Source organism: Uranotaenia lowii, chromosome 2 (genome assembly GCF_029784155.1).
Source record: "Uranotaenia lowii strain MFRU-FL chromosome 2, ASM2978415v1, whole genome shotgun sequence".
NCBI classification, from domain to species: domain Eukaryota; kingdom Metazoa; phylum Arthropoda; class Insecta; order Diptera; family Culicidae; genus Uranotaenia; species Uranotaenia lowii.
In genome coordinates, this window is record NC_073692.1 from 79,771,866 (window position 1) to 79,793,190 (window position 21,325).

At 38.2% G+C, this 21,325-nt stretch overlaps 3 protein-coding genes across 4 annotated transcripts in view; 2 read left to right on the forward strand and 1 right to left on the reverse strand.

Moving 5' to 3' along the window:
- LOC129745860 (zinc finger protein 236-like) overlaps positions 1-4,230 on the forward strand; it is a 19,488-nt gene extending 15,258 nt beyond the window's left edge. The window contains exons 1-7 of one of the 2 annotated variants that reach the window (XM_055739227.1): positions 7-145; positions 879-1,363; positions 1,420-1,545; positions 1,609-2,075; positions 2,570-3,349; positions 3,411-3,712; positions 3,778-4,230. In XM_055739227.1, the coding sequence (XP_055595202.1) occupies positions 959-1,363; positions 1,420-1,545; positions 1,609-2,075; positions 2,570-3,349; positions 3,411-3,712; positions 3,778-4,106 (2,409 nt within the window). In that variant the 5' untranslated portion in view covers positions 7-145; positions 879-958 and the 3' untranslated portion in view covers positions 4,107-4,230. Of the gene's footprint in view, positions 1-6; positions 146-878; positions 1,364-1,419; positions 1,546-1,608; positions 2,076-2,569; positions 3,350-3,410; positions 3,713-3,777 lie in introns of those variants that run through there. The other variant, XM_055739228.1, reaches the window with a different exon arrangement.
- Positions 4,150-6,860, reverse strand: LOC129745861 (RNA polymerase I-specific transcription initiation factor RRN3). The gene is made up of 4 exons (XM_055739229.1): positions 6,693-6,860; positions 6,018-6,631; positions 4,994-5,620; positions 4,150-4,935 (listed from the first exon to the last, which is right to left on the reverse strand). The coding sequence occupies exons 2-4, from the start codon at positions 6,554-6,556 to the stop codon at positions 4,272-4,274; spliced, it is 1,830 nt and encodes a 609-aa protein (XP_055595204.1). The 5' UTR covers positions 6,557-6,631; positions 6,693-6,860; the 3' UTR covers positions 4,150-4,271.
- Positions 6,861-9,181: 2,321 nt separating this feature from the next.
- LOC129746511 (probable cytosolic Fe-S cluster assembly factor CPIJ010948) lies at positions 9,182-11,346 on the forward strand. Its single transcript, XM_055740187.1, has 6 exons — positions 9,182-9,406; positions 9,472-9,567; positions 9,629-9,896; positions 9,961-10,168; positions 10,230-10,414; positions 10,478-11,346. The coding sequence occupies exons 1-6, from the start codon at positions 9,344-9,346 to the stop codon at positions 11,092-11,094; spliced, it is 1,437 nt and encodes a 478-aa protein (XP_055596162.1). The 5' UTR covers positions 9,182-9,343; the 3' UTR covers positions 11,095-11,346.
- The last annotated feature ends 9,979 nt before the right edge of the window (positions 11,347-21,325 follow it).

The following is a 21,325-nucleotide window of genomic DNA, read 5'->3' on the forward strand; positions in this document are numbered from 1 at the left end:
GGGTGGTTTTTAATGTCCAATCTTTGGTGATGATAGGCGTTTCTTTTGGATCGCGAACCAAGAAAATCGAAAGTTTCAGTATTATATTCGTGAAGTCCAAAGATCGGTTCAATTAAAATGTGTAACTTATAGAATTTGGCTTTTGGTAAGTGAGCGGGAGCCGCTTTTTGACCGAATGTTTTGGGAGGCCGAACGAAAGGAGGACAGTCATTGTCCAAAAAAAATCAATTAAATTAACACGGTTACTGCCTTGATTAAGGTACAATGTACCTGTAGTTCTGTTTATGTGGCTGATAAAGATATTTTTCCGGGAGGCCGCTCGTGATAAAGCAACGCCAACATAAATTAATAAGAAATTATTTTTGTTTTTCGTGCTAACCGTTATCTTAGAAATGACTCATCCTCCTCGTCACAGTTCCTAAAGTTTGGGGCGTATTTTCCAAAGGGCTATTCATTAAGGATGATGTTTTATTGTAATCAGTGGTTTTATGTAATGAGTACTTTTTGCTCGAAAATCATCCTTTTCAGCACCTAAACAATGTTTTGTATGCACATAGCCATTTTAATACCAAAATTAAATAAAACTTTGATTGGCTGCTAAATACAAATTCCTAAATGTACTTATATGACTTGAATGAACAGAATTCCAAATTCGATCATCTATTGAGTGTTATGTCTAGGAGAGATTCAAATCTATGTTAATTGATTTTGGATGTTCATACGATAGCTTAATTCTTCTAATTTCATTTAACATGTTCGGAATTTTGTATTTCCATATTTTTGTATTGAATTTTCAAGACATGAAAATGTTTAGCTCGTTGTTCTGTTTGCTGATCGTGATCGAAAAATGATGATAATTCTTGAATCCTCGTCCTCAGTAATCTTTTACGAAGAAACGAAGCGGCAAAAATACATAAAACAATAATTCCTGGAAAGTGGTTTTGAATCAACCAAGAATATGGCGAACAACCCCGAGTTGGAAAAAACTCAAAGCAGTACCCGCAGCAAATGTAACCTCTGCGAGGCTTCATTCGTAACGCGAGCCCTGTTGGCTCGCCACATAAGCAATGTGCACGAGCGAGTCAAGCGCTATGACTGTGGGCATTGCAGCGCAGCGTTCAACTCGCAGAAAAATTTTACGCTACACCGAACGGTTCACGGTCCGAGGCCTTTCAAATGTCCCAAGTGCTGTTTGGTTTTTCGGCGGCGTGCCACTTTGATGGGTCATATCGAGCAGCACTACGAGAATGAAGATCACATTTGTGTGGTATGCAAAAGGCAATTTTTGAGTGCGGCCGAGCTGAGAATTCACGTGTACGAAGGTCACGAAGAAAAGTCGGCTTCTCCACAGAAAAAGTCCAAGGTTAGCAGTTTTCAGCACATTTCAACGGATTTAAATTCACCACTTTTCTATTCTAGAATACCGTTGGTCAAACAAATGAAAAAATAAATTACAAATGCACTTTATGTGAGAACAAGATATTCACTAAGAAAAGTTTGTTGGAGAGACATTTTTTGATCCACACCAAGCAGAAACCATTTGTGGTATGAAACGTAATCGAGTGAACTACGTCAAGAAGATATTAAAATATTATTCTTAATTTGCAGTGCGATATCTGTGGAAAAACATTCAACCAGAAAAGCACCCTAAAAACTCACTGGGCAGTGCATACTAAAAATCGCGACTTTATGTGCATGCTGTGCGGACTAAAATTTACACAAAAAGTGAATCTCCGTGTGCACACGATGCGAGTCCATCCGAAGCGAAATATAGCCACATTAACGGACCGATTGCCTTGCCCCTATTGTCCGTGTCTGTTCAAAAAACTGGGCAGCTTGAACGCCCACAAAACAAAGGTTCATGCAGTCTTGTTGGAGCAGACTGAACAAAGTAATGACCCGAACCAAGTTGAAGAGGAAGTTGTCCAAATTACTGCTGTAGAACAGCAATCTGAAGGAACGGAAGCACGGTCAGGAATCGTATATCAGTGCAATACCTGCGAGGGTCCGACACTTTTCGACAGTATTGGCCAACTGGAGCGTCACCTGAAGGAACACGAAGACGATCAAAAGCGGTGAGTGAGTGCCGGTCGTTGAGGCTTAATGAAAAAAACTGACGCTGTGACACTAACCGCTTTTTAACCATCTCAAGCTGCTCGCACTACAATGTCATACTAAAAAGGAAAATGCTAAGAAGCCCTTAATGTCAATCTCATCAATTGGTATTATTATTTGTGTGAAACTCTAACATTCAAATTGCATAACATGGCTATGGATGGAAAAATTGCTCTTTATTCTTATACGACAAGTAAGAGTCGATTGACAGGATTCGCTAAGCCTATTATGCACTTCAGACGAGAAACGTCAGTTCAGGTGAAAACCCAGAATGTTATCCGAATTGTCGTATCTTGATCAAAGCGCAAAGCGTCCGAAATTTGGCGAGTCAAGTCACTCGACTAGCAAACCAAGACTTATAAGGTTCTGGTCCATGAAAAATCATCATCTATTAGATGTTAACAAAAAAAACTAATCTTTTTTTCCTGAATAATAATTTTATTCGTCTTTACAGAAGTCCACCGCAGACGTCGGAGATCGTGCAATCGGTAGTTCCTTGCCGTACGAAAACCCACCTGGAGGGCTACAGTGAGAAGAGACGTTTTGAATGCACTATCTGCAAAGCAGCATTCAAGCAGTCTAGCCATCTCAAGCAGCACCTGAAATCACATTATGGTATCAAAGGCAATCGGTGTGAGATTTGCAACAAAACATTCACCACCAACCACACCTTAAAAGTGCACCGTGCAAGTCACAATCAGAACTCGCAGCTAAATTACAAGTGCGACAAATGTCTCACTAGTTTCAGTTTACACTCAAGCTTAGTTCGACACAACAAACTGCACGAAAATCCGGACCGCAGTTACTCCTGCCCGTACTGTCCACGAGTCTTCAAATGGTTGCAGAACTGCAACACTCACATCAAAACCCATCACGCGACCGACATGCTTAAGCTAACTGATCTAAACAAATTAACTTCTAACGTAGAAATGACTGATAGATTTAGTGATAGTAACGACCTGCTAGAAAACCCCTTTTTAAGTAGTGATGATTTGGTTGAGCAAAATGAAGCTGTGAATAATTTGACGTCCGCAATGCGCAACGTAGCAAATTGTATTGTTAAAATCGATAATGAATTTTACGAAATCCCGGTACAAATAGATACTAGTCAGATTCCCAACGACGACGACGAAGGCGATATCCAATCAAATATCAATGAATCTCCCAACATAGTTCCTGACCCGATGGTTTCCTTTCAATCGGATATCGATGAATCTGCTGAGCAACAAAACAGGTGAACTATTTGTATAAGAAAATTCATGAGTGTCTTTTACTAATAATTATTTTCCTTCTAGTGAAAACAATCCTACATTCCAAATTATTATAGACGATGGAACGCTTTATCAGCTTATAAATGAAGGTACCGAAATTGCCATCCTACCGGACGATGCAATGATCAGTGCAACATCTGATCAAGATGATGATGATGATAATGTCGCCCATCGCGTTGAAGATTCGAAAAAAAACTCAAACCAAACCGAGGAGGATTTATTTTCGGATTTCGTCGAAGATGGTCGCAAAAGGTTTCGCTGCAAAGGATGTGAAAAGGTTTTCAAAAAACCAATCGACTTGAGGCGACACATTCGAACGCATACGGGTAGAAAACATTTTTTGTAGATGTGAATTTGAGCCGTTATAATTTTAAAACGTTTTTTCTTCTAGGGGAACGTCCATTCAAATGTTCCCACTGTTCGAAAACCTTCGCTCTCAAGGCGATCCTGCAGTCGCATGTGAAAACGCATGAAAAACGCCAAATGTTGCCCTGCCCGGAGCCTGGCTGCAAGGGAAAGTTTTCGAGCAAAACCAGCCTGGATATGCATCGCCGATTGCACACCGGCGATCGGCCCTTCAAGTGTACCGTTTGTTCGCTCACGTTCCGCACCTCCGGGCATATGCAGTCCCATATGAACTCACACAAACGGCTGGCCATGCAGCACGAAATGTTGGATAAACAGTTCGAGTTGCTACAGAAGTGGCATAAGTCAATGTGACGTGAGTGCTGTGATAGCAATGATTGAACTCAGTGAACGATAATAAAGTTGAACAGTATGAAATATTTAATCTGGTGTATATATACACATGTATTATGAATAAACGTTAGTTCCCTTAAAGCAGTAGAAAAATCAAAGTCTTTTGATTATATTGATTCCAAGTTGTTAGTTGTGAAAACCGGGAGATACTCCGTAGGAGTAGGTGAAGGGTACATCACTGTTTTCTGATCCGACTCCGTTCTTGTGTCGTTTAACTTCCTGGATGAAGTCGTCCACATCTTCGGACATAGATTCGTAACGTTTACGTCCACGTGAGCCGGGTGAATTAATTGAATCTCCGTTACTTTCTTCTGCTTCACTGGACTGATAAGGCATGAATATAGGATCGATGCGTTTGCCCGACTTTTTAAGCAAATATGGATCAAAGGGGAAGAATGTTTCTAAACATTCGTCCGGCATCTGGGATTCTGTTTTGTAGACCGTTGCAAGTTTTCGCCTTGCATTTCTCTCTAAGATGGTGTGACAGTATGCCAGTTGATGTGCCCTCGTCACTCCGGCAAAAGCATTGGCCACAGTCGGTAAGCAAACCCTCAGTGGGTTCAGATGACAAGTGACAATCGATGAAAGCTGCAGAGATTGCAGGAACGATAGATTCTTTGCACAAGAGGTAAGTAGTCTACTTCGGAAAGCGACGACGTAGAATATAGCTTGACACACCGAATAAAATACCATGTGAGCTTTCAGCGACTGGTTATAGTTCATCGAATCAGTCCGTTGTATATAATTGTGCACCCAGTTAGACAACTCGCGTAGGGTGGATTTCAATAGCCTAAAATAAATCTAAGTTTTAACAACTCTCCAAACTAACATCACAGAATGCATCTTACCCAACGGGAACAAATTTAGCACGAGCCAGCATGCTTCCCACGTATCCTACGGCGGCCTGCCTCATCGGAGTAGACACATTTGGATTGCAGACCTGCCCCCACAAGTGCGTTATAAAATATTCCACGTAAGCTGACTTGAAACTGCACAAGTAGAACATTAGGAACTGCACGTGGTGTGTATTATGAGTCGGCAGGATATGGTTATCAAATAATGTTAGCAACATTTTGAACAACCGATCTGATTCGCCCGAGCTAGCACCCGCACTGGTAAGACGCTGTTCAATGAACGAATATATCTGCTCCATGCAACAGTCCAGTGTTTCTGCCAGCGGAAGTTTCATTTTCCAATCATCATCGTCTGGCCCAGTACCGTCAGTCGGGTCTTGATCCATGTTGAAGATTTGCTGATCGTCCTCAGGGAATTCGGCTTCTTCGATCTCGTTCCGCGGTGCATTGACGTCAATGGCCAGCAACCGATTGAATACGATGTCCATAAGCTCTTCACTGAACATCGATGAATACTCCGTCATCCATAAAGTGTTATGCAAGTATCCGCAAACCACATGTGTAGGTTTCTTGAAATACGGAAAATGTTTGCGCAATTGCACTAGTATCACACTGAAAATCCTGTAAAGTCGAAATAAATAGATTAATACAAATTTGTGTAATAATAGTAACGTTCTTGAAGAAACCAACATTTCAAGTTCTGCAAATTCTTTGATGTTGGTAACAGCCTCTTTTAAATACCGGTAGAAATCTTAGCATATGTACTGACATACCAATGCAATTAATTTGATATAAAATGAACAGTTATAAAAACCGTTAAAATTCAGTGGTAAGCAGCTGGCAATTACCGGTAAGTGTATGAACTTATCATAAAACGTAGTTGAATTCAAAAGTCTAACAAACAAGTGAAGAATACGATTAAGTTTGTTATACTTATATTAAATTTTCTAAGCTAATGAACTATTTTCCTATAAAACTTTTCAAAATAAGGTTATAACAATCAACAATCTATACTTACATGGGTATCACGTTCTTGAGGCGCAAAATCAAATCATGAATTGGTGCAAACTTTTGAATCACCTCGCTGTTGGCCACACCCTGAACCCAACCGGAGCGGTCCTCATCCTTTAGGACAAAATTCTGAATCAGCTTCGCCACCGCTAGCGATGTGTAGTTATTGTGCGCCACCAGCAATTCTATCACGAAATCTTTGTACAGCTCCTGGGCGGATTCTTCCCGGGACAGCCAGCGCACCGAAAGTAACGCTTCCACCAGCATCCCGAAGTTGACATTCAACAGATGTACGCATTTCTTGGCTTCCACGAACATTTGTTGGAATTTTCTGTCATCGTACTGCTCATCTTTGACCTCGGCCAGGAGACGTTCGTACCGTTGCAGACGGTTGTGGTCCAGGACATCTCTTAGCACCGATTCAATGCTGAAGTCATCGAAATGAACCTTGTTTTGCGACAGACTCCCATTGATTTTCGCTCCGTCCGAACTTGGATAAGGTTTCAAAATCGACGACAATCGGCGTTTCTCCGCTGTGAGCGACATCCTGACATCGTATTTTTACTACGATTTACTCCTACTAATAAGGAAGTGCTTCCGTAACTGAAGGTTATGTGGAGTCTGTAATGCGTAGCAATGTTGAAACTGGTCGAATGCTTTTAAATTAAAATTAAAACAATACCTCTTATACCAAACACTTAACTATTGAGAGAATTATTTCTCGGAATAATACCGTTTTGTAAGAACTAGTTTTATAAAACTTTCCAATTAAACTTGAATTAAGAGCACGTTTTTACACGTTTTGCATTTTCTTCAATGAATCTGACGTTTTCTCACCCACACACTTACTTTTATGTTTTAATCAGAGTGCCTCCAGTAGGGTGGGTGCATATTGAGGAAAAGTAGGCAAGGGGTACCAAAAGTTTCTCATTGGTGGGGGGTGGAGACGGTGCGCTTTTTGACAGCGAATTGTTCGCCTACCATGCCTACGATTACGATTGCCTGTCACAAGATGGACGATTCCGTGCATTGGTATAAGAACACACCTGAAGCTTTACCCGCCTTGGTTTTAATGGCGCTATTTTTGTTTTCATTTCTACAAGCTAAAAAATTTTAGCCAATAAGTGAGTTTATGATAACTGACATGAGCTTAAAATTAAGTTCAATAAAAAACCTAAACATAAAATGGATCGAGGATTTCTCTCTCACACACTTGCCCGCTTGTACGGATTAAAACGGGAAAAATAACCTCTCGATTAATAAAATCTTTTTTTCATTCACCTAGCAAAAAGGTAAATTTTTACCTTCTTAAATTTTTCATTGAGAGGTGAATTTTATGTTTTTTTAAGATTCACTGAGCAAAAATGTAGATTATACTGTTTTCCCATTCATTGACTAAAGGGTGGTAAATGGTTCCCCTAAAAATGTGATATTTATTTATAAAAGGCGGAAACTTTGCCCTTGTAACAATTGTTTTAAGAATCTATAAACATTTTTTTTAAACAAAAATCATAGTTGGGGTAAGACCAGTAGAACATTTTTCCCACAGACTCGTGGAAATCCGGATTTGCACTTTACCGGATGCTTCCTTTCGGTCGCCCCTTCTTCGCGTTCTTCTGCTCCATCATAGCTGCTGGTTCCTTTATGCCATTCGCACATTCATGCTCTTTTGATTTTCACGAGCATTCACCAATTGTTAACTTGGTAAATTTTACTCTTTTTTTTTTATTATTTTCCGTGTTTTCTTATTTTGGAGTTCACACGACAAGTATATTGAAGTTCAACTTATTTTAGTGTAGAGTACCATCATGTCACCATCTACCGCCCAGACACCATTTACCGCCCAAAATCACCCTTTTGTTTGTATTTTAAAAAAAGCTGGGATGTTTTCTCCAAAAATAAGACCTGTGTTCTGTGTTGGCATCATTGTTCGATCATTTCACTGAAAAAACATCACTTAATTATGCCAACTATAGCCAGAAATTAAATGTTTAGTTTTTAGTTTCCGGTCAAATTGTTGAATTCGACGCCTGTTAGCGAACTAAGCATTACTGTATTCCTAGGGCAAAAAGGGTTTTTGTTTTCAAGATAGTACCTATTTGACCTAAAATCGACTTGAAACGATAGTTTTATTTTCGTAGAATAGATTTGCATCGAAAAATTTCCGATTTTTTCAATAGTTGTTGTTTTTTGAAGCGTTTAGTGATGGGCGGTAATTGGTGTTTAAAAAAAAGTGTGGGTTCCTAATGACCGGTCACGCACAATTTCTTTGTTTTTAACGCATATATTGTGTCAAATGTGTTAATTATAAGAAGAATTTAGTTCGATTATGTTAGAAAATGATGTTTTATCGCTGAAAGTAACCGGTTACTTGAGGCTGTTTGCCTGGAATCATCATTTTGTCAGTCAACGCACTTTGTTACAATTTGTCAAAAATTTGCGGGAAAAATTTCACAAAATGTATTCTCTCAAGTTCCTCAAAATGCTTTTGACAGCTCGTTACATGGAAAATACTAAAAAGAACAGTTTCCGTGTTGTTAGATAGTTTTTCCTTAAGAAAACCTTATTGATACCTAAAAAAGTCGAGTGGGCGGTAATAGGGCCAGTTGAACACCTCAAAATTGAGTTAATTATTTTGAAAAGCGCACATTTTTTGCATTCCACTAAATTTTTAATTGAAAGTAGAGCAGTTTTGAGATGTAATGGAAAAGAAAGCGAATAAAAATCTGCCGTCGTTTTTTTATTACACATGTTTGAAGTTGAAAAACCGCTTAACTGGGCGGTAGATGGTGACATGATGGTAAATTTTTTGAGATTTTCATCGAGAGTGTGTTGTGTAATCAATCGAAAGGGCACATATTTGAAATCGTTAGTTTAATAAATTTAAAAATTATTTAATATCAAAAATTCATTAAATAAGTAGTATTGTTGTGATAATTTGAATGATTATGGTTTTTCAACCTTTATTTAAAAAAGATTTAAATTTAAAAAATAAAATATAAAGCTATAAAAAGGCATAATTTCTTCTCAAACTTTTGAAAATAAATGCCTGAAACATTGGATTGTTCAATATATTAAAATTCAATGTTTTCAACTTTAATCTAGAACTACTTACAATTCTAAAATAAAGGTATTCCCAAAACATATTTTACTGTCCTATACGTATTTTGCGGAAGCTCTCTAAAATTGATGCAAATCTGAACGACGTCTGCTGTGTTGATAACAAAACATCACACAACCCACAACGCATAGAGAAATCGTAAATCAAACAGCTGATTAGTAATAAAAGGAAAAGGGAGTTTTAGTAAATTCATTTACCACCCAGTTTAAAAAATGTCGCGATTTAGTGGTGCATTACAGTTGACCGATTTAGACGACTTCATAACACCGTCTCAGGTAAAAACACTAGATGTTCGAAATTGATAAGATGATAGCTAATAAAATTTTTCATTGTCTTCAAGGAATGTATAAAACCCGTAAAAATAGAAACTACCAAATCCAAAACTGGATCGAAGATAACCATTCAGGATGATGGATCCTATATGCAAGCGACTTCGGTGAGAACAGTACGATCAATGTATCACTCAAACTAAATTCAAATATTTTTATTTTCGACAGAGTGGCCTCCAAAAGCTTGAAAAAGTAGAAATCACCCTGGCCGATTGTCTGGCCTGTTCCGGCTGCATAACGTCAGCCGAAGGGGTTTTGATATCACAACAGAGCCAGGAAGAATTGCTCAAGGTTATGAATGCCAACAATCTAGCAAAACTAAATCATCAGCTAGATGAGGTGCGCTACGTTGTTTTCACCGTGGCTCAGCAGCCAATTTTGTCCCTGGCCAAACGGTACAATTTACCCCCTGAAGAGACTTTCGAACGAGTTGCTGGTAAGATAACCCTGATATTTTATATCTAAACATAGATGGAACAAAAAAAATGTTCGATTTATAGGATACTTTAAAAAGCTTGGCGGCGATTTAGTACTGGACACCAAAATTGCTGACGATTTGGCTCTTATCGAAAGCCGTAACGAGTTCATCGAACGGTTCAGAACCAATCGTCAGGCTCTGCCCATGTTGGCCTCGTCCTGTCCCGGATGGGTTTGCTATGCTGAGAAAACACATGGCAACTTTATTTTACCGTACATTTCGACCACGAGGTGATTTCTTAAATCTTTTGTAGATTAATCTTATTCATTGCTAATGATAATTTATTTTAAGATCTCCACAACAAATGATGGGAATGTTGGTGAAACGTTATCTGGCTAAAATGCAGGGAATCAGTGGAAATCAGATATATCATGTTACTGTAATGCCGTGTTACGATAAAAAGCTAGAAGCCTCCCGAGAAGATTTCTTCTCGGAAGTTGAAAATTGTCGCGATGTTGATTGTGTTATAACATCCAGTAAGTAAATTTATGTAACATTATTTCCAGAATACTTTTAAGACAATTCATGTAACATTCTAGTTGAAATCGAACAAATGCTGGAGGCCTCCGGATTTTCGAGACTCGAAGCTGTTGAACGTTGTTCAATCGGTTGGCCCTGGACGGCACAACGTATGCCATGCTCAGTTTGGTCCCATGAAACCTCTGGCTCAGGTGGTTACAGTGAACACATTTTCAAATACGCAGTTCGGAAACTTTTTAATGTTGAAATCGATCAAGTAGAGTTTAAAAACCTTAGAAACAATGATCTTCGAGAAGTGATTTTCGAGCAAAACGGGGAGGTTTTGCTGAGATTTGCTATAGCCAATGGGTTCAGAAACATTCAGAATATTGTACAGAAGATGAAACGGGGGAAATGTAACTACCACTACATTGAAATAATGGCTTGTCCTTCTGGATGTTTGAACGGAGGTGCCCAGATACGACCGGGTGATGGTCAAACTCAGAGAGATTTAACTGCCGATTTGGAACTTATGTATCGTTCACTTCCCCGTTCCAATCCAGAAAATGAAGCAGTGGAAATGGTTTACACAACTTTTTTGGACAATTCTGGAGATGATAATAAACGCAAGGAACTTCTTCATACCAGCTACCATCAGATAGAAAAAATGAATACCGCTTTGAATATAAAATGGTGATATGGATGTTCAGTAAAAAGCACAAATAAATTTTATTAAAAGGTGAAAGGAAGAAGTTAGAGAAGTTTGGTTTCTGTTGAAAAATGAAAACTTTTCGTTTTGTACATAAATAGTTTGACGGTAACAATAAACCACATTTGCATGAATTGAGAAAAAAGATGACTACAAAAAATATTATTTTTACATGATTTTTATAAAAGTTAATTTTTTTCTTTAAAATAAGGTACTGTACACAACATAACAAATAAAATATTAAAAACCTTGTTTTACTTGAGAATTATTTTATTATAACGCCCAAAGAATATTAATTATTCAATGATTCAATGATGTCAGAAAAGAAAATTATCCCAGTAAGATGAAAAAGAGGTTCAAGGATGTGTAGACTTGGTATAAACACAGAGATTTTTTTCCGGGATCCCTTATACGGAGTAGGATGGTTGGTGGGTCCCATATAAGCTTCGAGTTAACCCAACCTCCAATACAACCAAAGCAGAGGCCGACATTAAAACGCTATTCGCTATTTAGTCCGCTACATATTTGTTTGTATTTTTATTTTTTAACTTAATTTTTGGAGAAATTACGGCTAAAAAACTCCATCATTTTGTGGAAAATAACATTATTCAGGATTCTTGCTTGAAGATTTGCACCTAGTGGAGTTTGTATATTCGTTACTTTACTAGAAATCCCGTGAGAAAATAAATTTGTTAACAGCTAAGTCCAAGATGGCAGCCCCATCGCGGGATAGGGGACACTGGAGAACACAAGACACTGTCCGGGCAAGTACTGCTTTACTCTGGTATACCAGGAGAACACGCTACTCGGGAACGAGGAGTTGGTTTCCTATTAAGCCCGCAGGCCCATGCGACCCTCTTAAGATGGGACCCGATAAACGAAAGAATAATCGTAGCCAGATTTAGAACACGGGTTAGAAACCTTACAATGGTCCAGAGTTATGCGCCAACTGACGTTGCCGATTTGCAGGAGGAAGAGCATGTTTTACAGTCAACTGAACAGCGTGGTAGAGAAAATTCCGAAGGGTGACATTCAAATCCATTTGGGCGACTTCAACGTTAAAATTGGCTCCGACAATATGGACCTTGACCTAGGACTGATGAGCGAAAACGGAGAGCTGTTTGTAGAATTTTGTGGCAACAACAACATAGTGATCGGTGGATCGCTCTTCCCCCATCGACCAGCACATAAGGTCACTTGGGTATCCCGAGATTGCCGAACAGAAAATCAAATCGACCACATCTGCATCAGCCGGGTGTAGAAACGACGTCCGCCGGTTGGAGAATCCAGAGGTGAAAAGGGCATACGTTGAACAGCTTGAATTCCGAGCCTCGGAGCTGCCGACAGACGGAAAAGTCGAAGAACAGTGGTGTGGAATCAAGAATGCCTCTATCACAACGAGCCTTGGTACTCTCGGTAAAGTTTGTGAAAGTAGGAGTGGATTGATGTCTGATGAAACTTGGAGGATGGTCAATGATCGGAGAAAGGCGAAAGCCGGAATCGAACAGGCATGTACCGGGTCAGCCAAAGCAGCCACTTGCTTACGATATGCGGGAGTGGAAAAGGCAGTTAAACGAGCTTGTAGACGAAACAAGAGAGCCTGGACAAACTCCCTAGCCGAAGAGGGAGATAGAGCCGCCGCCAATGGAGATATCCGATTACTTTATGAAATTTCTCGCCGCATTAGTGGTGCAAGGACTTACGCAAGAATGCCGCTAAAAGACCGAGCAGATCAGTTATTGACCGATAGAACAGATCAGCTCAAACGATGGACTGAGCACTTCGAACAACTCTTCCGAGTCACGGATAACGATGGCCAATAGAACCCGCAGCTCGAAGCGCCAACAGTAAATCGCATCAATGGCGTCAATTCGGAAGCGCCCTCGCTGGCTGAAATAGAAGCGACAATCAAAGACATGAAATCCAACAAAGCACCTAGGATCGATTGCATCCCTGCTGAGATGCTCAAAGCCGACTCTGCTTTGTCAGCACAAATGTTGCACCGTCTTTTCGCTGACATTTGGGATACTGTAACATTCCCGGCCGTCTGGATGCAAAATCCTCGTAAAAGTCCCGAAGAAAGGAGACCTGACAGCGTGCGGTAACTGGCGAGGCATAAAGTTGATCTATACAACTTTCAAAGTACTCTGCAAAGTGATAATGAACAGGATCCAGGAGAAAATCTATGCTACACTCCGACGGCAACAAGCTGGACTCGATCCGGACGATCATGTGTAGACCTGTGTGTAGACCACATCACAACGCTACGAATCATACTGGAACAAATCAACGAATTCCAGGACTGTCTTTCGCTGGTGTTCGTTGATTTCGAAAAAGCATTCAACCGACTTAACCATGAAAACATCTGGGCGGCTCTAAGGGGACGAGGAGTCCCAGAGAAACTAGTCCATCTCATAGAAGCACAGTACGAGGCATTTCTCTTGAACGACGGTGTCTTATCCGATCCAATCCCGGTAACTGCTAGAGTGAGACAGACAATGGAGCAACTGAACGACCTTGACCTGGCTGGCGATATTTTTTTGCACGCCCAAACATAACCGGATATGCAGAGCAAACTCGACTATCTCTCCGAAAGCTCCAAGGCAGCAGGTTTCAAAATCAATGTCGGAACGAATCGAAGACCAAATCGATAGAGATCAACACAGGAAATCCATCCAGTTTCATGGTAGCTGGGCAACAAGTTGAGAAAGTGGAGTGCTTCCAGTATCTTGGTAGCCAGATAACGCCTGAGGGCGGTACCAGGAACGACATCGAAACTCGGACCAGAAAAGCCCGATTTGCATTTTCAAGTCTCAGGAACATTTGGCGCTCATTTCAGATATTTTTACGAACGAAATTTGAATCTTCAACTAAAACGTCAAATCCGTATTGCTGTACGGGTGAGAAACTTGATGCACATATGCGGTAACGACGCTGAAACTGCAAGTCTTTGTAAACCGCTGCCTGCGGAATATCATCCACGCTTGGTGGCCTGGCAACTGGATCTCAAATGAGGAACTACATCGCCTGTGTCATCAAAGGACGCTAGAAATCAAGATTTGAGAACGTAAGTGGAGATGGATTGGGCACAGAGAACGAGATTTGCAGAGAGGCGCTTGAATGGAATCCAGAAGGACATCGGAGAAGAGGCAGACCCAGAAACTCGTGGCGGCGAAGCCTTGCCGCTGAAATCCGAACTGTCGACGAGAATCTTGACTGGGACCAGGTGAAGACGCTGGCTCCGGATCGTCAACAGTGGAGGTCTTTTACCACGGCCCTATGCACCGGAGGATTGGCGCGGGAACATTAAGTAAGTTAGTTAGTCCGGATACGGGGCAACCTCGTGGGCAGGCCGATTAAACGCTAATGAAGGAAGACGCCTACAACAACTGAGTCCAGCAACGCCCGCTGGCGCCGACAGTTTCGGTACCCCGTTGATACGCCAATACATGGACGGCCCTGCTGCTTCCGGAACTGGAGTTCCGGAGCCACGACGCAACAGCAACTGCTGCAAACCCACGGTTAGTGAGCCCTTTCACACGCCACATTACAGACAGAACATTGTTTTATACACACAGACTACACGCCAATAAGAAAAACATAGAAACAGGAAATTTCCGGGTTCTTGTATTTTATCCTTAACACTAAACATACCGACACTTTGTATATACCTATTCATACCGCGAGCGGTCAAATGACGGCAAACACCGTTTTCGCTAAAACTCCCTTGTTTCTCAACCGATTTCTACAAAATTTATAGTTTTGAGAAGCTTATAATTCGACTCAAATATGTTTCTCAGACAATTTTCAGCTACAATCAATAACTTTAAAGTTATTTACAGTACAAGAAAAATTTTATGAAAAAACATGCTTCAGGACAAACGTTGTAAATCAGTTATTAAGTGCTCGAAAAAAATTTCACTTAGTGCCTGAGAAAGCTGAAGTTAGAAACTATATGTTGCACATATGGAAATTTTTTTTAAAAATTTTCTAAGATCATGGCCACAAAAAATGTAAAAAAGTTGTGTAAAACCCGTACTTTTCAATAAATCAACTGCCAAAGCTGTTCCTGTTACAGTAAAAAATTTTGAAAAAGTGAATTGAAAAGTAGACGTAATTTGTCACATTTTGGCATCTTTAGATTTTTAAAATACTAAATACATAATCTTTGGCGGCTTTTCAAAGGTAGTTGTTTTGCGAACTTTTTATGAATCTGGATTTTCTGAGACAATCCCTACACCCAAATTCAGCTTTGCACTGGATTTTGGGTACGTTAACGTATAGTTTAGGCTATAAAACTATATGCAAAAGAAAGCAAATTTCATGCCGGTTCTAGTGATGTAACTGCATTGGCGGTGCAATGTTTTACAAAAATATAATAAATATATTTATGAAAGTAAATCTAGAAAATTTGAGCTAATGCTTGTTTGTTTTTTCGTTTCTTTTCATCCGCCTTCGTGTGCAAAATAGCTTTGAGATATTACCACCCACTGCGCCCGTCTGCCAAGCAAGAATTTGTGCTGACTTCTCAAAATTCAGAAACTAGTTCACTGTTTTATTTATCATATTTTTGCCAAGCATTGTACCGCCAATGCAGTTACATCACTAGAACCGGTATGAAATTTGCTTTCTTTTGCATATAGTTTTATTGTCTAAACCTTACGTTAACGTACTCAAAATCCAGTGCAAAGCTGAGCTTAGGTGTAGGAATTGCCTTAGAAAATCCAAATTGATAAAAAGTTCGAAAAACAGCTACCTTTGAAAAGTCGTCATAACTTATGTACTTCGTATTTCAAAAATCTAAAGATGCCAAAATGTGACAAATTACGTCTACTTTTCAATTCACTTTTTCAATATTTTCTACTGTAACAGGAACAGCTTTGGTGGTTAATTGATTGAAAAGTACGGGTTTTACACAACTTTTTTACATTTTTTGTGGCCATGATCTTAGAAAATTTTTAAAAAAAAATTTCATATGTGCAACATATAGTTTCTAACTTCAGCTTTCTCAGGCACTAAGTGAAATTTTTTTCGAGCTCTTAATAACTGATTTACAACCTTTTTCCTGAAGCATGTTTTTTCATAAAATTTTTCTTGTACTGTAAATAACTTTAAAGTTATTGATTATAGCTGAAAATTGTCTGAGAAACATATTTGAGTCGAATTATAAGCTTCTCAAAACTATAAATTTTGTAGAAATCGGTTGAGAAACAAGGGAGTTTTAGCGAAAACGGTGTTTGCCGTCGTTTGACCGCTCGCGGTATGAATAGGTATACCACATGCGTTATTCGAAAACCGTAACACTTAAAAAAAATTGAAAAACGCAAAAATACTTGCATTTAAAAAACAAAAATAGTCCTGTCGTTAAATCTGCGAAAAAACAATTATTTAAGGCGTAATCATCGTTTAAAGTTCAAAAACCGTCATTTGACCGCCTCCGGTACGTTTAGTGTTAAAGTCGTTGGTTACCTAGTAGCCAGTCGGCCCTGAGGTTCCGTACTCTGAGAGTATCTTGCCTTGGCTGGTCTAGCCGCTGCTTTTCTATAAGTAACATATTTACAGGGTTTTGGCAATAACCAGGGTTATTTTCCATTTTCGCAAATCAACACGTTATTTGAGAGAAATATTTCAAGTTCTACATTTAAACGGTGGATTGGATATCGCGTAAAAACCTTTGTGTGATAACAAATATATGTCAAATTTGTTTTAAAATTTTGAAAACTCAAGAAAACTTCCTTCATTTTAAACTTTACACAATTGAGTCGAGGTAGAGTATGGCAATTTTGCTAAGATTCTGTCGAAAAATAAAAATCCAAAAATCATTTGCAAGCAACGTACAACATTTTGTTCATACCAATATCAAATGAATCAGAATCTTACTGTAACTTTAGGGTTATTCAGTATTGTCTTATGTAAACTCTGAAAAATTGATGCTTATTTTGAGAGGAAAGATGTATTCGAAAGATTTTGGTGTTGTGTTGCTTATTTTGAGAAAAATAGACGTATTGGAAAGATTTTTTGGGTTGAACCAAAGAATTGAAAATTGATTTTTTCCAATGTAAACAGTGAACTCCAATGCAAGTCAGTTACAATTTTTTCCCCAAAAACGTCGAGAAAAAATGTCTAACTTTTCGGGATTCAGCCGTTTTTTTTAATGCGTGTAGATTTCTATAGAATGTTCAAGACTTGGCATGTAAAATGAATCACAAATTTATAAGGCATCCAAGACTCAATTTGTTTTGGTCCATCCCAAATATCCAAATCTATCTCGATTTTATTTAGCCAGCATCCGTTTTATCTCATTTCTACCAACACGTGAGTCGCCAGCAGCGGTTCTGCAAAATGCTGTTTCTCCAGTAAGGAACACAAAAAAACGTATCGGTTTTATGACCGTTGATGAGAACAAACGTGCTAGTGAAAATGAGAAATAAAAACTGGCTCGCAATTTCAATATCAGACGGATACAGGCTAAACGGGTATGTTCTAATGAATTTCTAGGTAAATTGATCTGGCAAGTAAAAGTTAATTTGAGACGCTTCGGTCTGTGGGAGGCTCATCGGGATTTCGTGTGGACAAGATTAAAGAAAAAAAGAGGCCGGTTCAGGAATCAATCCTGTTTGAAGATCAAGGGCGACCAACACCCTTTCAACCAGCGAGTCGATTACAATCGAACTTCAATTCGCCAAAGTCTGGAAGACAGAGTGCCAGTTAGCTGTTTGTTGATGTTATTTTTACTCCTCCTTATGATCCCCAAGGAACCCGTCCGTCGAGTTGGGTTACTGGTGGCTCCTGTTTCTGGGGTGGAATTCACACTACGAGTTCTGGATAAAGTCAGAACTTCCAGATTGATGATGTGAAAAAAAACAAACAGCAATCGGGACGAGCAGATTTTGCACTTAACGTAGATAATATTTGACGCAAAGTCGGTTACGGATGGTTTATAGGAAAGCCTTGAAATCACGCAGGAAAAACCTTCAAATCTAGGATTTAAAGCCGTGTAGGAAGCAACTCGAGTAAAATTCAAATAATCGGCCCCTTTGACGAACGTGATATGATAGCACTAGAAATTGTAATTCGAAAAAGGTACAAAGTTGCGATGCTAATGACATGACTGCAGTTTGAAGCGCACTTAGAGTAGTAAATTAAATTGTGGTAAATTACCTTAACCCATCTCCTAATACTATTAATTAGAGTATTAGTATGAGTTACATGTGGTTTGGTCTAGTTTTGATAAAATTTTTACAAAAAAAACCATATAATGTAACCGAATTTCAAATAAAATCCCAAAAAGTCAGTTTTCGGTCGAAAAAAAACATCCTGTTAGAGTGGCCACTCAATTTTAAATTTTTTCATTTCCCGCAATTTCCCGACTTTTTCCCACATGGTCTCTCGAACTTCTCAAAAACAAAAAAAAAAATCAGTTACAGAAGCTCTATTTTACCTCTATTTTCTACCTTCAATAAGTGATTAAATTATAATTTGTTGACTAAACCTTAACATTCTAGCATATTTTAGCTTTCAATTTTAAAAACTCAACCGTTCCGTGACCGACCCTAAATCTGCGCATTTTCACATTTCGTTAACAAGAAAACATTTTTTTAAATCAATAAAAATTGATAAAAAAAGGCCATTTATAAAGTGAAAATGGACAATGTTTGTATGGGTAATTTATGAGAATTTTTGAAAGCAGTGATAAAATGAGAGAAAATAAAAGATCCACTATCTGAAACCTATTGTTTTTAAAAGAATAGAGGTGTTTGAAACAAACCGGAAGATTGTGTTTTATCAGAAATTCTGTGCTAAGAGTATGAATTTGATAAAAAAGTGTTTTATAGTAAAACTCATTGCATATTGAATGATTCAACACAGCCACGAAATAGTGAAATAATGTCATAAAGAAGGTGACATGAATGACATTGAATCTTATGTGCAATCATGTATTTTATTTATTTCTAAAACCTCTTTTGAATGTATTTTAAAAACTTTTTATTAACCTAGGCCTTTTAAGAAAATATTTTTCAAGACGTGAATTCAGTTCAAAAATGTTTTTGGAATACACCGTGAGAATTTAGGACAGAATTTAAGAGACGTGTTTTTTCCATGCAACCACAATGATACAAACATTTTCATTTCTTTCTTCTTGGTACTTCATCTCAAATATTTCTGAATTTTTAATTATATACCAGATGGTCGAAATTCGACAAGACCTAACTAAAAACTATCATCCTATTTTCGAGAAATACAGTTTAATGTACAAATATTCATACAAGAGACAAAACTAATGAATTGTAAGGACCAAAATCAGTTGTTTTAATCCATGAAACTAATTTCCTTCAATCATATCAGCTTTGTCGGTGTTTTAAATGAGATTCAATTTGTAGTTTGAAAATTATCTATGGCGATGGCTGTCAGTCGGCCTGGTCGATTTAAGCGGAATTTGACAAATTGAAGACCGCAAAGAAATTCAAGCGGAAAAATCTTTCTACAATCTATTTCTCTTTAACAACTGGACCTGAATTGAAGTCTACAATTTTCTCATTTTTAAGTTGCTGGAAGTTTCGAATTTATTTTTTAAAAACGTGGTTTGAGTGTTATTTTCACTTTTTTACAGCTATCCTGATGCATGGAAGGCACTGAAATATATGAATTGAGCAGCTTAGCAAAAACTTCCCGGTGTTTTCGAAGAAATCCCGACTTTTTCCCGAATTTTCCAGATGAAAATTGAATCCCGACTTTTTCCCGCATTTCCCAACTTTTCCGAATGAGTGACCACCCTGACTCTATGCATTCATAAGTATTCGATTAAAAAAACTCTTTTCGATATTCTTGATTTTATGTTACCCACAAATCCACAATACCCTGCCTCTCTTGACCTTTGGTGATTTTTGGGGCTCGAAAAATCGACAGTTCAAGCCAATAGAATTGAAGTCTTGCTCGGGTCAGATTCTTCTGTCATTTAACAGAATTTATATGGTAGGTTTTTAAAATTTGATGATAAAACTTTTCCAAAAAATAATTGTCCTAATTTTTTATTAAAATCTCAAACTGCTGATACAGAGAGTTAGTCAAAAACAAGTTTCAGAAAGTTTAATTTCTTTGTTTGATTATTTTTCAGCACGTATCCGGGCCGGACAAATCCTGGCTATTTTATCTAAAAATCTGGCAAAACCTGGGCATTTGATTTCAAATTTTCGACTAAAAATCCGGGCAAATTTGGTCAAAACCCAAGATAAACTCAAAACCTAAATTAAACCTAAAAAATATTTTATTCAGCCTTGTTTGCATCGTCAGCAAATCGTGACAGTATTTCGGGCTTCTAAAAAACCTCTCATGAATTTTTTATTCAACTTGCTCGAAAAAGTTTGTGCTGGACGCATAACAAGAATTTTTTACAAAACAATTTGTTTTTATTTTGTGTTTGATTTGGCAATAAAGTGAAATTCATTATTCAAATTAGTGAATTATTCGGGCCTTTTTTTCAATGAAATTCGGGCAACCGGTCCGGATCGAACTTTTCCCAAATTTAAAATATCCGGCAAACTCAGATTTAACCGGGCAAGCAGACAACCTTAAACTAGAAAATATTCCCAAGAGTTTTAACTGTTGTTTAATTCGCTTATAGAATTGAACCAAAAAAAAATACTGACCTAAGGTTAGTCTGAGATTTGTTCTAGTCGAGAAAAAATATGAAGGCTTGAGAGTTGTCGTTGCTTTAACATTGACAGTTCATTAGGCCTACGATTTGGTTTTGATGGCTGTTAGCTTGTAAAATACATTTTAACAGAATGTGACTTTATGATCTGTTTTCATAATTTTAAAAGTTTCCAAGATGAGGTAGGTAATACTTTATTTTGCAATATTTTAAAGCAATGGTTAACAAGTTTTCCAAAATGTTATCTATGGATTCAATTGATTCTTGGAACTATTTTTCTTCAAAAAGGATTGTGATTATTGTTTATGTTAATGCACATTTCCATGCACTAAGTCAATTTACTTCTGATATTTTCCAAACATACCTGGTAAAAAGAAAGTTGCGTGATTTGATGAATGAAATTAACATCAAACTGAAAGCTTGCGTTTGGCCATTAGCTTTAAAGAACGCAATTAATCAACGATTCGCCGACTTCCAGCATAAATAATACGTGACGATGAGATCTGCATGACACATTTCTCCTAAGTGAATCAGTCGGGAAGGATTTTCGTAAAGAACAAGGCATAA

Coding starts and splice junctions, on each gene's coding strand:
- LOC129745861 (XM_055739229.1), bottom strand. CDS start 6,556: ATGTCGCTCACAGCGGAGAAACGCCGATTGTCGTCGATTTTGAAACCT. Junction 5,621..6,017: donor CTCAAGAACGTGATACCCAT/GTAAGTATAGAT, acceptor TCGACTTTACAG/GATTTTCAGTGTGATACTAG. Junction 4,936..4,993: donor GCTAAATTTGTTCCCGTTGG/GTAAGATGCATT, acceptor GATTTATTTTAG/GCTATTGAAATCCACCCTAC.
- LOC129746511 (XM_055740187.1), top strand. CDS start 9,344: ATGTCGCGATTTAGTGGTGCATTACAGTTGACCGATTTAGACGACTTC. Junction 9,407..9,471: donor ACTTCATAACACCGTCTCAG/GTAAAAACACTA, acceptor ATTGTCTTCAAG/GAATGTATAAAACCCGTAAA. Junction 9,897..9,960: donor GACTTTCGAACGAGTTGCTG/GTAAGATAACCC, acceptor TTCGATTTATAG/GATACTTTAAAAAGCTTGGC.